General features: G+C 39.4%; 1 protein-coding gene across 1 annotated transcript; it reads right to left on the bottom strand.

Moving 5' to 3' along the window:
* Window positions 1-12,964: 12,964 nt before the first annotated feature.
* On the bottom strand, window positions 12,965-14,967 carry LOC141610701 (peroxidase 1-like). The gene is made up of 4 exons (XM_074428919.1): window positions 14,694-14,967; window positions 14,406-14,597; window positions 14,036-14,201; window positions 12,965-13,515 (listed from the first exon to the last, which is right to left on the bottom strand). The coding sequence occupies exons 1-4, from the start codon at window positions 14,901-14,903 to the stop codon at window positions 13,100-13,102; spliced, it is 984 nt and encodes a 327-aa protein (XP_074285020.1). The 5' UTR covers window positions 14,904-14,967; the 3' UTR covers window positions 12,965-13,099.
* Between the last annotated feature and the right edge of the window lie 349 nt (window positions 14,968-15,316).

Raw genomic sequence — 15,316 nt, forward strand, 5'->3', positions numbered from 1 at the left:
TGTACAGCAAAAGAGAAGAAAATTTGCTGCAGAAAGGCACGAAATTATCAACCAAGAAGTTGACAAGCTATTGGACATGGGAATGATCAGGGAGGTAATGTACCCTGACTGGCTTGCAAACGTGGTAGTCGTCCAAAAGAAAAATGGCAAATGGAGAGTCTGCGTAGATTATACTGATTTAAACAAAGCCTGCCCAAAAGATCCATTTCCCCTACCACACATCGATGCAATGGTAGATGCCACTGCAGGCCACGAAATATTGACATTCATGGATGCCTCCAGCGGATTCAATCAGATAAAAATGCATCCAGCAGACCAAGAAAGCACAGCTTTCATCACTGAAAGAGGTATATATTGTTATACTGCTATGCCCTTTGGATTAAAAAATGCAGGTGCAACCTACCAAAGGCTAGTCAATATGATGTTCAAAGATCAAATAGGAGACACCATGGAAGTCTATATAGATGACATGGTAGTCAAATCAAAAAAGGCAGAAGACCATGTCAAAGACCTGGAAGTAGCCTTTCAAATATTGGAAAAATTCAATATGAAGCTCAACCCACAAAAATGCCACTTGAGTCTCAAAGAGGCAAATTCTTGGGCTACATGGTGACAAAGAGAGGAATAGAAGCCAGCCCTGAGCAGATCAAAGCTATCCTGGAGCTAGAACCACCAAAGACAGTCAAAGATATACAAAAAGCGACTGAAGGATAGCAGCCCCTTCAATGGTTCATTTCAAGATCATCAGAAAGATGCAAATCGTTTTATAACCTGCTAAGGAAAAACAAAGACTTCCAATGGACCCCCGATCATCAGCTGCCTTTGAAGACTTGAAAATATATCTATCCTCACCCCCTTTATCGGCAAAACCAGTCAAAGATGAACCCTGACAAGATACCTTCGCTACATGTCCAAACACTTTGTCGGTGCGGTCCGTCAAAGAAGCGATTTGGACAACAAAGACTGTCTACTATGTAAGTAAAAGTCTACCGGATGCGAAAATCGGTATGGATTACTAGAAAAATATGTTTTAGCTTTAATAATGAGTTGCACAAAATTACGACCATATTTTGAAAGTCACCCTATAATAGTTAGAACAAATCTTCCTATTAAGTCCGTACTTAGGAGACCGAATTGTCCTGACGAATGTGCAAATGGTCACCCAAATAAGCACATACAATATAACGTTTGAACCAAGGACAGCAATTAAGTCACAAGCACTAGCAGATTTTGTGGCTGATTTTAGTCCAACTCTAGAACCTGACCTAATAAAAGAAGTAAATAAACTAACCAGCGACAAAACAGACCTAGAATGGACCCTATTTGTCGATGGGGCAGCCAACACAAGGGGCACAGGCCTAGGAGTAGTACTAAAATCACCACAGGGGGATAAGATAGTACAGGCTATAAGTTGTGCATTTGAGGCCACCAACAATGAGGCAGAATATGAAGCCCTGATAGCCGGGTTAAAGGTATGTATTGATCTTGGTGTGCAAAATTTAAAGGTACGCACTGATTCCCTTCTCGTCTCCAACCAGGTAAATGGCATATATACTGCAAAAGACCCCAAAATGATGCTTTATCTAGATGTTGTTCAAATGCTAAAATCAAAGTTTAAAAACTTTAATATTGACCAAATTTCCAGGGACTTAAATACCCAGGCCGATGCCTTAGCCGGCCTAGGGTCCAACTTTAGTCCCCTTGATTTTGACAAAATACCCATTGTGCATTTATTAGAACCTGCAATAAACAAACAAGATGAAAGTTTCCCAATCTACATTGCTAATTCTTGGACGAAACCTTACTATGATCACTCAACAGGGAATCCTACCCTTAAATAAGCAAGATGCCGAGCACCGAAAATAAAAGTCGCCGTATACTATTATTGACAACGTGCTTTTTAAGAAATCGCAGGCGGACCTTACCTCGGATGCCTGGAACCACGGGAAGTCGAGCAGATATTATCCGAAATCCATGAAGGATACTGTGGAAATCACAAAGGTGGAAGAAGCCTGGCAAGCAAAGTACTCGGAATCAGGATATTATTGGCCCACCTTAAGAGCCGATTGCCTGGATTTTAGCTCTAAATGCAAAGCCCGTCGATTCACGGACCATATATCCATCAGCCATCTGAGGAACTACATTCCATATCCGCACCACGGCCATTTATGAAGTGGGGCATGGATATAGTAGGAAAACTACCTCAAGCACCGGACGAGAAAGTTTTCATGCTAGCAATGACTGATTACTTCTCCAAATGGATAGAAGCTGAATCATACAGGCAAGTCAAGGAGAAAGATGTCATAGCATTCATCAAACATAATATCATATGTAGATATGGCATCCCCTCCGAAATAGTATGCGACAATGGCACACAATTTGTGGGAAAAAGAACAAAGAAACCTTCCGTGCTCAATGGAACATCAATCTGGTAACATCCACACCAGGATATCCAAAAGCCAACGGTCAAAGTGAATCCAAAAGAACAAAGTGGTGATCAGCTGCATAAAGAAAAAGCTGGAAAGAAGAAAAGGTAGATGGGTCAAGAGCTTCCCTGGTCCTTTGGGGTGACAAACCACGCCTAAAACATCCACCGCCAAACCCCTACTCCTTGGTCTATGGATGTGAAGCGATATCTGGCCGAGGTGGACATTCCATCAGCCAGATGTAGCCTGAACACAACAACAAACAACATACCTCTAATGGAGGATAGCCTGGACTTAACAAAGAGCTAAGAGATGCAAAGAAGCATCGATTAGCGAGATACCAAAGAAAGAGTTGCGAGAAGCTACAACAAGACCACAAAGCCAGGGTGTTCGGGTAGAGACCTCGTTCTCAGGAAAGTATTCCAAAACACAAAAGAGAAGAATGCTGGCAAATTGGCCCCAACCTGGGAAGGTCCCTATCCGATTGATTCAATAGTCGGCCAGGGAGCTTATAGACTACAAACCCTGGACGGAGAAATGATCCCAAGAGCTTGGAATATTACACACTTAAAACTATTTCACATATAGAATATATTTGCACAATCCAGGTATAACTTTTTACTTTAAACACTTCTTGCCTGAAAACTACATGTATGATACTTGCAATTATATGAATAAATGCCGTATATGATTTCTTCAAATTATGTGCCCAAGTACTTACCTATACTCTCATAATTACTTAGTGAAATCTTCAACACTTGTTTTACATATTGCATCTTATTTAAAAACAAATCTTAAAGATTGGGGCCACCCCCACCAAATATCCAACTGATATCCAAAATTCAGTTGCAAAATAGGCCTTTAAATATTGAGCTCAACATAACATACAAACCTGGAAAATCTATTCCTGGGATCAGTATGACATAAATGGGTCATAAGCCCTCCCAGGCAGGCAAGGGACATAAGCCCTCCAGGCACAGTGCAACAACCCCACCCATAACACATTAAATGGCCGATCCAGTGAATAATCGGCCTGATCCAATCGAAAAAAGCTCGCGATCCAAGACACGTCTAACATCACAAAAGTACTTTGTCAAAACACAAAAAGAAGCAAAACAAAGACCAAATATTTATTCACCCAAAATAATTGGCCCTACCTAATAACCATCCATTCCAGGACATCCCCCCTGGATGAGCCAAAAAGTTTCGATACACTCTAAATATTCATTCCAGGGACATTCCCCCTGGATAGACCAAAACCCAAAAGAAAAACAAAACTAAGCTACTTTTGAGCCGTGACCGACTCACAACCATCCGCCATTTCCGATCATCGACTTTGCCTTGGAAGGAGGAGAATCCACTTCTTCTTCTTGACCCATACCGCCAAATCGGATATTGAGTGTCCAAAGCCATCTCATCTCGATCCGGATTCCAATTAGCCCGGTCGATTCTGGATCCCTCATAGCATCAACCCGCCTTTCCCGAAGAAGTACGAGCATCACCAACCGCGCTTCCACCAACTCCTTTTCACCGCAAGCTCCTCGTTCTTTCTTAACCGATCTTGCATTGCCTCGCCTCTCCCTCCAACTCTTGCCTCGACAACCTTCTCGATTTTTGCAGCCACCTCACAAACTATAGCAGCCCGACCGACTCCTTGTCAGTCCCAACCGAGATTGAGTACCACTTCATTACCCCGGATGTGTGCAGTCACGGTTCACCTATCCACTTTTCCTCCAAATTAGCAACCTTGGCTCCATGCATCCCTAAGCCAAGCGAGCTGCCCGGCATCCAACCCCTGCATACATACGAAATCAATCAGCCAAACACAAGATAAAACAAAAAGCACATAAACAATTAAAAATATCCCTTTACAACTTACCTCCCTGGCCTGGGAAGCAAGAAAAGTCAGAATAGAAACCACCCTGGTAGACGACTCAAGGGTACTAGCAGACAATAGCTGGTCGCTCATCTTTGCAGAAAACTCATCTATCCGAGCCCGGCATCATCCATGTCATCAACCCTAGCAGCACTCGCCTTATACTCCCGAGAGGCCGAGCTTGAATAGGCTCTTTGCCTCCCTCTTCCTCTTCCAGGATCACATCTTCCCTCTTCCTTTTTTGAGCCTGGACGACCTCAGGCGACACTATCCTAGGCAAATCTTGGGTAGGCTGGGTATTGGAGACCGAGAATATCAAGTGTCTTGTCACTCCCACTAGCCTCCCCGGCTCTTGGACTGCTTCAAAGAATCCTAGCCACCCCACCCTTCAATTCTTTTGCAGAAAAACTGGCCAGCCTAGCAGAAGACCTAAATACTGAATACATAAAAATACATATATATGAGTGTCAAAGAAGAAAACGACAAGAAGATAACAGATAAACATAAAAATATATAGAAGACATACAGGAAAGAGCAGTAGAACTAGGCTTGCCTTTGGGTACTTTAACCCCAGTCAACTTGGTCTTCATATACCGGGGCAACAATTCCCTGCCCAAGCAAGCTGGCCAGGTCCTCTCTTCCTCGGGAATAGCAAGGAAAGCATCTATCCTTGCAACAGCCTCTTCATCTAGAGGATCATGATTCCAATCAGGAGCTACAAACATTACAGGAACAGGTAAGACTTATATACCTCACTCCCATTCAATATAGCTACAAATTAAAAGTACAGGAAACCTACCACTCTCCAAAGGAGGATATCTCAGGTAATCAAAGCCTGATCCCAGAGTCTCAGTCCGGATAAACAGGAAAGTCTTTGCCCAACTCTTGTCATCTCCAGAGTCCAGGTTAGTAATTAATGGAGTCATCTTTGACTTAATTCTCAAATTAAAACGACCAACAGAAGGATTTTTAAAGTGATATACTGCCTTGATATCGTTGAGAGTAATCACAAGATTGTGTTTAGCACACAAATTTTCTATGGAATGAACAAGTTTCCAAACCATCGGCATAATCTGAAAAGGTGACACTTCCATAGCACGGATGGTGTCAATCATTAAAGGAGTAAAAGGTAACTTACAGCCTGCTTTGAATGCCCATTCGAAAATACAGAACCAACCAGGTGATACCCAGTTAGCCCTAATCGGACAAAATTCAGAATCCATACCTCGCGATTCAGAATTATTTTCTTCTCCCTTAATATTTTGTCATAATTTGTTTTCAACCGTTCTCTTCAGAAAGTAAGGATCCAAAGATTGAAGGGCGGTGAAAACAGAATCCTGGTACTTAAAAGCCACAAAGACGAGCGGTGGATCAATCTCCATCACTTCTTCTTCCGGACGTTTATAGATTCAGGCTCGGCAAAGCAGCAGCTTTCTCGGGATGCGGGCGTTTCTTTGCTCCCATGTTTTCAAATGTTTGATTTATTATTGAAATTGTCGAGATAACGAATGGATTACTAAGAAGAAGGGAAGAATTTGAAGAATTTCAAGAATTTTAGAAGAATATTTAGCAAAGAAAGTGGAGGAAATTTGGTGAAAGATAATCTTGCCCTAAATACCGTATTTATAGAAAATCTATAACGGTGTGAAAACCCTAGGGATTGCAAAACTCTCAGCATGACATCACCTAGCCGTTATAGTGTCCAACGGTAACTAGGAGTCTAAGAGTCATTGATTAAGTGTAAGTCTCTTTATTGTTTAGCCCGGTAAAAATTGACATTTCACCCCTGGCCTGACCCAGCACGGGTAAAATGTCAAGGGGCAATTGTTAGGCCCAGTTTAGCCTGGTCTGACCATAACCTGGCCTGACTCAACAAGGCTGATTGATCAAGACAAGAACCGGACAAATCGACTCATTGTTTAGCTGTCAAGAATATTATGGCAAGAAGACTACTAAATCCTGGAAAAGAAGCCTGATAGTCAGTAAATCATAGCTTGGCGGAGTACTAAAAACAGCCTGGATTAAGCAGATAAACAAGAAATGCGATTGTATAAGCCAGATAACCATGCCCTATTCTCAAGGAAGACCAAGTCCAAACCTAAAACTATTTAATCCATGAATCTGGACGGAAAGAAGAGAAAAAGCTAAGGATTGGTTAAATTAAGAACGGGTCAAGCGAGCTAATAGGAGGCATGCCCTATAATTCCGGCAACAGCTCCTACAATTAGGGAGGAGGTTGCTCATTATAACGTTACTCATTGTAACGTTGGGAAGATCATTGGTAGAACTATAAATAGTAGAATTTAGCAATTGTAAAGGCATTGGTGATTAATCAATTTGATCTATACTTTATCTTTTTTCATTCTTGAACATACAAATATACGTACAATATTGTGCCCAGTTTATTAATACAATAAAAACATTATTCTTTATACTTATTTCTTTCTTTGTTATTAGTTCATACCATTCTAATCTTATAGAACTAGATACCCTGATCACTATATAACCAAGCCGGATCCATTCAGGAAAATCCCGCTAAAACAGATACGTTTGAGAGATGTGACGGTATGAAAATACAGTCATGTTGATGCCTTATATGACTAAGCAGTTAGTCGGAGTTATTGACTAATAATTAGTCAAACGCGATGTTGAGATAATTATTTAATACGGATTAAATAATACTGGCAAATGTGAATTAAGCGGTTAATTCGTAAATTGAATATAAACGATTATATTTAATCAATGTATATTGAATTAATTAATTATACAATATTGTCATCGTCGGACAAGTATTAATATGTCGACTAATTCATGTTACTAGTTGATTTTTAATATCCGATAACAGATGACGATTTATAATTAAAACCCGTCATATACATTTAGCAAAATCGAGTCGGACCACGAGTTAAATAAGGAGAAAGTGGAAAGCCCACTCCCTCCCCTTGTACACGGTTTGGCCGAGAATAACAAAAGGAGAGGCCTTCTCTCCTTTTGACCTAATCATTGTCATTTGCACAAAAATTAGGGTTTTGGAGGCATTCTCTCTGAAATCCTAGATCTCACATCAGAAAACCTCACAAAAGCTCTCTCAATATTGCAAGGCAATTAGAGAGTAATTTCTAGCACAAGGGGCATAGTCTCAGACGATCTTGGGTGCAACAATTAGGAGGAAATCTACATTGATTTCTGTTCATTAGGCCGAATTGCACAGGACCCGAGGTTGATTCTTATTCTTTTATCGTTTCTCTTGTTTTTCGTTTATGACAATTAATCACATGATAAATTGCGTTATAGTCCTTAATTTTAAGGGGTATTATACGGATATTTCCCCACAACTATTGAGGTTGTAAGGTTGTTGGCACGTCAAGGATGTTCTTTTAGAGGTCATGATGAATCGGTTACTTCTCTCAATGGTGGAAATTTTGATGCAGTATTGGATGCTTTCAGAGGCTTGAATAATGAGATTAAAATAGTAACAGACAATGGTCCAGGAAATGCCAAGTATACTTGTCCAACGATTCAAAAGAAAATTGCCAATATTCTTGCCAACAAAGTTCGAGCTATGATTCGTGATGAAATAAGAGATGCTAAATTTGCAATTCTTGTTGATGAAGCTCTTGACGTGTCAAATAAGGAGCAGATGGCAATAATTCTCCGGTTTGTTGATCGTGGAGGATTACTTAGAGAACGATTTTTCAAGGTTGTTAAGGTTACTGACACTTGTTCTCAAACTCTAATGAATGAAATAGTAAAGGCTTTTACTCAATATAACCTTCAATTAGAAAATATACGAGGCCAAGGATATGATGGTGCAAATAATATGCGTGGTCAATTTAATGGCTTGCAAGCTTTGTTTCAAAGAGAATGTCCATATGCGTATTATGTGCACTGTTTTGCTCATCGGTTACAATTGTCTTTAATTGCTGTGGCTAAAGGCGTGCCTGAATTGTGGCAATTTTTTTCTACTCTCACTATGATTGTGAACTTTGTCATTTCTTCCGCTAAAAGACATTCTATGTTAAAAGCTCTTCGAGAAGAAGAAATCTCGGAATTAGTGGCTGCTGGTACTCTTAAGACGGGGTCGGGAAAAAATCAAGCAACCACTTTGCAAAGGGCAGGAGCTACTCGTTGGGGTTCACATTTACGCTCTATTTCAAGTCTTATTAAGTTGTTTACCGCTACCCGATCAACTATTGATGATTTTGTATTTGAATGGAATAGACAAAGTGCGAGGAGAAGCTAAGGCGGTCGGTAAGGCTCTGACAAAATTTGATTTTGTGTTTTGTTTACATATGATTCATGATATCATGAAAACTACCGATTTTTTATGTCAAGCACTGCAAAGAAAAGACACTGATATATTGAATGCGCTACACTCTCTTGTGATTACGAAAGAGAAACTTAAAGATATGAGAGAAAATGGTTGGGATAAGCTGATTGGGAAGGTTAAAGCATTTTGTTCTGAGCATGATATTTGTATGCCAGATATGTCGGCTCCTTACAAGAAAAGGATGAGAAGTCAGAAAAGGATATAACAAATGAACATTATTATCGTTTTGACATACTTAATGCTTTGTGATAGACTTTCGGTGGAAGAACTTGATACCGTTTACGGATAGTTCTAAGGAGATTCTGACTCTTGGCGCTTCATTTGATCCACGCCACAATTTCCGAGCATTCAAAAGTGAAGATGTGTGCAAACTCGCTCTGAAATATTATCCTTCAGACTTTTCATCAAATGACATGCGTGCTCTAGATCTTGTGTGTGGGTTCTTTGTAGCGGATATTCAAAAAGATCTAAGATTTGAAAATACGACTTCAGTATCAGATTTGTGTCGACGGATGGTTGAGTTTGATAAAAGTTGGCTTTATCCTATGATTTATCGATTGATTTGTCTTCTCTTGACTCTTCCTGTTTCAACCGCAACAACGGAGAGAGCATTTTCAAGTATGAACATCATCAAAAACAAACTACGAAATAAGATGAATGATGAATTTCTCGATGATTTAATGGTTCTTTATATTGAGAGGACATTTGCAGGAACTATCAACAATGATGACGTAATTGCTGAATTTGAGCTTAGTGGAACCCGTAGGGTAAAGTTTAGTTAGTTGTGTAATTTACATGGCGTAAGGCGTGTGTGCCCCGTGTATTTTTTTGGACGCTAATATATAAGAGTAGTTAAAAGTTTTATATAAAACGTCAAATATTTATTATTTTAATTTTAGCCCCAGGTACTTGCGATTCCTGGATCCGCCCCTGGCGGAGGGGATGTAAGGTGAGAAATACCCGTGTCAAGCAATGAGGGCGTGAGTTTCAGAAATTATCCGCCATTATCGGAGTAAAATTATTTTATAGGACGATTAAAGTAGTTTTCAACAATGGCACGAAAGCGTTTGAAAATTGTTTCGGTGTCAGATTTCTTTTTGAGCGGGTAAAGCCAGATATAATGTGTAAAGTGATCGATAAATAACACATAATATTTGTGAAGTTCGGTGGAGTGAATTGGGGCGGTCCAAACATCCGAAAAGATTAAATCGAGTGGGTCGGGCATGTGAGACAAGAGTAGACGAGTGAAACGGAAGCTTATGACTTTTATTAATTAAGCAAGGAGTACAATGCGGATAATCGTAAATATTAAACTTAAAACGAGAATTTAAAAGCTTGAGTGTGGCGGATGACGGATGTCCTAATCGGTGGTGCCAAGTGTTGGAGGAGACGGATGCAGTGTTAGCACGTGGGGTTGACGGTGTCCACTCATATGCTCCGTTGTTAAGCGGGCCTTGAAGGAGAGTTAGTCCTGTTGTGCGTGCCTTTATAAGAAAAGAAGTGGGTGAGAAAACAGCGATAGCGTCGTTGTCACGACAAAATTGATTGACGGAAAACAGATTTTTGGAAATACGTGGAACACAAAGTACATTATTAAAAAGTAAAGGAGTTGAAGGATGAGGAGTAGTAAAAGAACCTATATGTGTGATCGGAAGAGACGAGCCATCACCCATTACCAAATCATCGGGACCTTCATACGGGCTGTGAAGTGCTAAAGTATTCAGGTCATGGGTAATATGGTGAGACGCGCCAGTGTCAACGGTCCAAGTGTGGGGGTCGGATGGGGAGGCGTGACTAGCCGTGTTAGCATGGGGTGGAGGAGCACGGTATTGGCGGGTTGGAAAGACAACCATGGGAAAGTCAGCCTTCAATTTGTGACAGTCGGATGCAACATGGCCTTTGATGTCACAGTAGTGACAACGGCCTTTGCATGAGGGGGGGGGTTGTAGTCGTTGGTTGGAGGTGTGGAGGACGGGTATGACGTTTTGGGTGGGTAAGTGTTAGGGCGAGGGGAGTAGTTGGGACGGTTATAGTTGGAACGGTTTTGAGCAACTTGGGCAGCAAGTGAGAAATTGGTCGGGACAGTAACTTTGTTGCGAACAGTTAGTTCGTGTTGAATACGCTTTTCATGTAGGTCTTCGAAGGAAATCGGGTTGTCACGAGCCTTGACGGACTCGATGACAGGGCCATAAAGGTCGTAGTTGAGTCCATCGAAGATAACAGTTAAGATATCTTCGATGTCCATAGGTCGGTCAAGTTGAGCGATGTCGTCAGTGCAAGATTTGACGGCTTGAATGAACTCAGTGATAGTACCGTCACCAAGTTTAAGGGTTTGAAGGCGAGCTTTGAGTTGAAGTTTGCGTCCACGGGATTTGTTAGCGAAGGTGCGGGATAGGGTGGTCCATGCCTCGTGGGCAATTGTGGCATGGACGATGAGTGGGGCCACGGTTGAGGAAAGAGTGCCGGTGAGAGCACCGAGGATGAATTGGTCTTGGCGGTACCAAGTCGTATAGGCCGGATTCGGTTTGGTTTCGGGTTTGTCACCATCTTTGATGGGTGCCGTGGTAATGGTTTGAGGAGGGGGGGGGGGGGGGGGTAATGTGCCATCGAGGTAAGGGAAAAGGCAGTGGTCGTTCATGGTGGCTCGTATTTGGAAGCTCCATTGTTTGTAGGTGAGGGTGTCAGTGAGTTGAATACAATTTTGGAAATTGATGACGGAGATGGGTTTGGAAGGTTAATCGGGGTTAGGTATTTGAAGGATATTGGACGACATGGTGTTCGAAACAAGAAGACGGATGAGACGATTTAGGATGACTCTATTGATACCATGTAAGATTTGTGAATGATGATTGAATGTATGAATATTATTGCAAAGAATACATGGGTTTATATACTAATACAAGACACGAGATATGGAAAGCGATGACCTAATTACAAGACGAAGAATAAGGAAAAGAGATTACAATTTCCTAAATACAAGACACAATATTATTTACTTGGAGAGCAAGAAGACGATATATTATTGACAAATAGGTGGTTAACATTACAACTCAAAGACATATGATCACGACTTTCTTAGACTTCTAACTCCTGAATCTCGAGTATTACAAATTGTTGTATAAGACGGTCTCATGGTATGAGACCAGCCCATTTAGAAACAAGCCCAAACTCTATTCACCTCTTTCAACCTTTATTACTTCGCCCTCTTATTACGTACAACCATTATTACCGTAAATCTCTCCTAAGAGTCTAAGACAAACTAGCACCACCTATATAATAAACGACCTCCACACCGTCCCCATACGACGGACACGCCCTACAACTCTGCAAACAAAAAGCAAACTCTCGTAAATTATTGACTTAAGACGCTAAGTTTCAAAGGCAAAAGTACAAGTTGTTAAGCTAAAACCTTAACAAATACTCCCTCTGTCCCGGTCATTTGTTGTCCTTTTCCATATTTGGGTGTCTCAGTGAGTTGTTGTCCTTTCTATTTTAAGAATGAACTTAATGAACAATTTGATTATTCACACTCAATTTGTTCCACTTGTCATTTAGTAATTGGCACGTTCCTCTTTCTTTGGTCTTTGTGCCAAAACCAAAGGACAACAATTGACCGGGACGGAGGGAGTATTAATCAAACCTCTGAGCCAAAAATAAAAAGAGAACAAAAATTAAACCACAAGAGTTCACTATGCTTATTCAAAGTTTTCAAGCTAAAATAGTGTGTATTCAAGCTTAAAATTTTAAATATGAAAGTTATAACTCCTTGAACAAGTTCAATAAAATCTCATGATTTCAATTTAACTTAAAGTTCTCAATGTAAAAGCATGACTATTCAAGGTATTGTGTTGACTTAGAAAGATTAGACTTTTAGAAATCAAATTTTAGAATCTGAAATTTTGAAGATAAAACAATGTAGCTGCTTTGTGGTGGTTGCCTTCGAAAACGGCGATCGACGTTCTTCTTGTCATAGTTTAAAAAGAGACGAACGAAGGTGACTGGATGCACAATTGCATGGTGAGGATACAGGCCCAAAGCTAATTAACCTAAAATAAATTTGTTAAATATTTTTATTTTATTTAACCATTTAATTAATATTTTATGTTGATTGATAAATGACATATGTAAATACATAATAAAGTATTTCAAAAATCAAACTTTAAGATAACACAATTAAAATATTATTATATGTTCGACTATCTTGTATTGGACACCTCTTATGTAAGATGGTTTTATAAGAGAGTCGTCGTATTCAGTATTAGTGTGGACGATATCCTTACACTTCAAAGATTTTTATCAACCAATGGATCATGTTGATTGCTAAATGAGAAACGTTACATGTTTATTAATTTAACTTAACAAATAATATGGAGTACAAAATAATTCCAACACCAATACATTAAAAATTACAAACAAAAAAATCAAATGATATTCAAAACATTTGCAAGAATTATTTTATTAGAACCCTTAATAATTGACAGCACCACAAGTCTTCCTAACTTGCCCTTGAGAACCAGTAAGAACACCAATCTCAATCATTTTAGTCATGGACTCAGCAAAATCCTTAGCAAAAGTTGATCCATATGAGGTAACTTGTGACTCAAGGTAGGTTTTCGTCTCAGAATCATCCAAAAGCGCGGCATCAGACTGGAAGAGCCCTCTATGTTGTGTCACCATTGTGAAGTACTTCTCGTCAAAGACCTTAGGGGTAATTCGGTCCATAAAAACGAATGATTTAGAGTCGCCGACCAATTTAGGGCACCTGGTTTTTAACCATGCAGCGTAGGATGGTGATAGGGTGGGGTCGGTGTCACCTTTTCCGGTGAAATTGTATAATCGGCCTTGGATGATGAAGCAATGGCCAATTCCAATGGTGTGTGCACCTGCATGCATGCATACACGATATCTTTATTTTAACCACGGTATTAAAATAAATCTCGATTAATTAGTTAATCATTGCAACTAATAAAAATAACAACCGTCAAATTTTGGCACCTTATATACAGTGATGCATATGCATGTTGAATGAATTGACATGTGGGGAGTATCAATTAGTTGATCATCGATAATATATTACGTAATTATTTGGATAGACATTATGAATAAACGAGGTTAATTTGTCATGCACATTTATATTTCCGGTATATATGGATTAATAATTAGAATTTTAATTAAAAAAATAAGAACATAATAATACAAGTAAAAACAGAACAGATAATGATAAGACGTTATCAGTAATATTATCGAGACTCAGTACAATGTTGTCTCATACAGTCACATCTTTATATACGATCCATTCACTTTAAAATACGTAATATATTATATATGACTATGTGAGAGAGTGGTAGCAAGGCTCGGTATTACCAGTGACGCCATCTCATTTTCCAAAAATAGTAAGGTTACCTGAGAGGACGACCAAGTCCTTTTTGGTTAATCCAACAGCTGCAAAGTTTTGTGTAAGGGTAGTAATGTTTGCAAATGGTGATGGAATATTCGCCAATGCTTCGGAAGCTAGTGAAATTTTTCCATCTTTTCTACCAAGAGGCACTTTCCACCATGGTCCTTTAATCTGCATTTCATATATAAGTTTGATTTAGTTAATTAATAGGCTATGTTAGGCGAAATTGACTAAAAATTTAGCTGAAATCTGAAAAGTTAGTTGTGTCAGACGTTAAGCAAGCTGAAAATTAGAATTGATATTATCAAAACAGTTAAACAAACTAGCTGAAAATTTAGCTGATATCTGATACTCCGTATAAAATAGAGTGTATACCGTGACAACTGCATCCCGAGCAGCCAAGCTTAACACATCAGCACACGAAACCACGCCGGGGCACTCCTTTTCTAAGGCTCCTTTGATGGCATCAACGACCTCAAATCCCCTTAGTGTTACGTTTGGGACAGCATCTTTCTCTGTTTGATTGTTCGAAGGTGTAGGATCCAACAAAAGCGAAGCATCGCAACCCTACAAAGTTCAATAGAATAACCGTTAGTCTAACATGTATCTGAAGAGCACATATTAAAGATACCGAAAAAAAAGTAAGGAAAATCGGACACATACCCTAACAATGCAATCATGGAAATTCATTCGGAGCAAGCCGGGAGCTAGATTTGGAGTATGGCCAACATATTGCTCAGTAATCCTCTTAGAAATTTTCTCGACGTTAGGGCACGTATACTTGTAATAATCCGTCTTTAACCCGGTCGCACTTGTAATAGCTATAAACATGGCAAAAATAGCCATGAATGAGGATAACTTTTGAAGCATCATTTTGGAAGAATGTTTGCTCTCTCTGACAAAAATGACAGAAATTATTAATGTGTGTTTCGTACGTTTTGTTTGTTGATTGTGTGACTAAAAACCTAAGAATTACAATGATTTTATAGTAAAGAGGTAGTAGTACATAAGTGCCTTAATCATGGGTTAGAAACTTAGAATGTCAACGTACAATGTTAGGGAATATAATTAATTAGGGTTTTCACATGCAAAATAATGTTAACTCGTACGTAATGCACGTTAATTCATATGGCAATTATTATTGCCAACTCTTACATCTTTTTAATATTATCGTTTACATGTAATATTTTTGACGACTTTCGATCTTACAAATATTTCAAAATGAAGAAGTAATAAGATTATCAAAATATACTATTCGATCAAAGAAACTTTGGTTAATGGTTAAG

This window comes from Silene latifolia, chromosome 11 (genome assembly GCF_048544455.1).
Source record: "Silene latifolia isolate original U9 population chromosome 11, ASM4854445v1, whole genome shotgun sequence".
Taxonomy (NCBI): domain Eukaryota; kingdom Viridiplantae; phylum Streptophyta; class Magnoliopsida; order Caryophyllales; family Caryophyllaceae; genus Silene; species Silene latifolia.

Excerpts from the sequence above, each read along its gene's own strand:
- LOC141610701 (XM_074428919.1), bottom strand. The coding sequence starts at position 14,903 with ATGATGCTTCAAAAGTTATCCTCATTCATGGCTATTTTTGCCATGTTT. Across the intron at positions 14,202-14,405 it reads CTCGGGATGCAGTTGTCACG|ATTAAAGGACCATGGTGGAA; the intron begins GTATACACTCTA and ends TATGAAATGCAG. Across the intron at positions 13,516-14,035 it reads GGACTTGGTCGTCCTCTCAG|GTGCACACACCATTGGAATT; the intron begins GTAACCTTACTA and ends GCATGCATGCAG.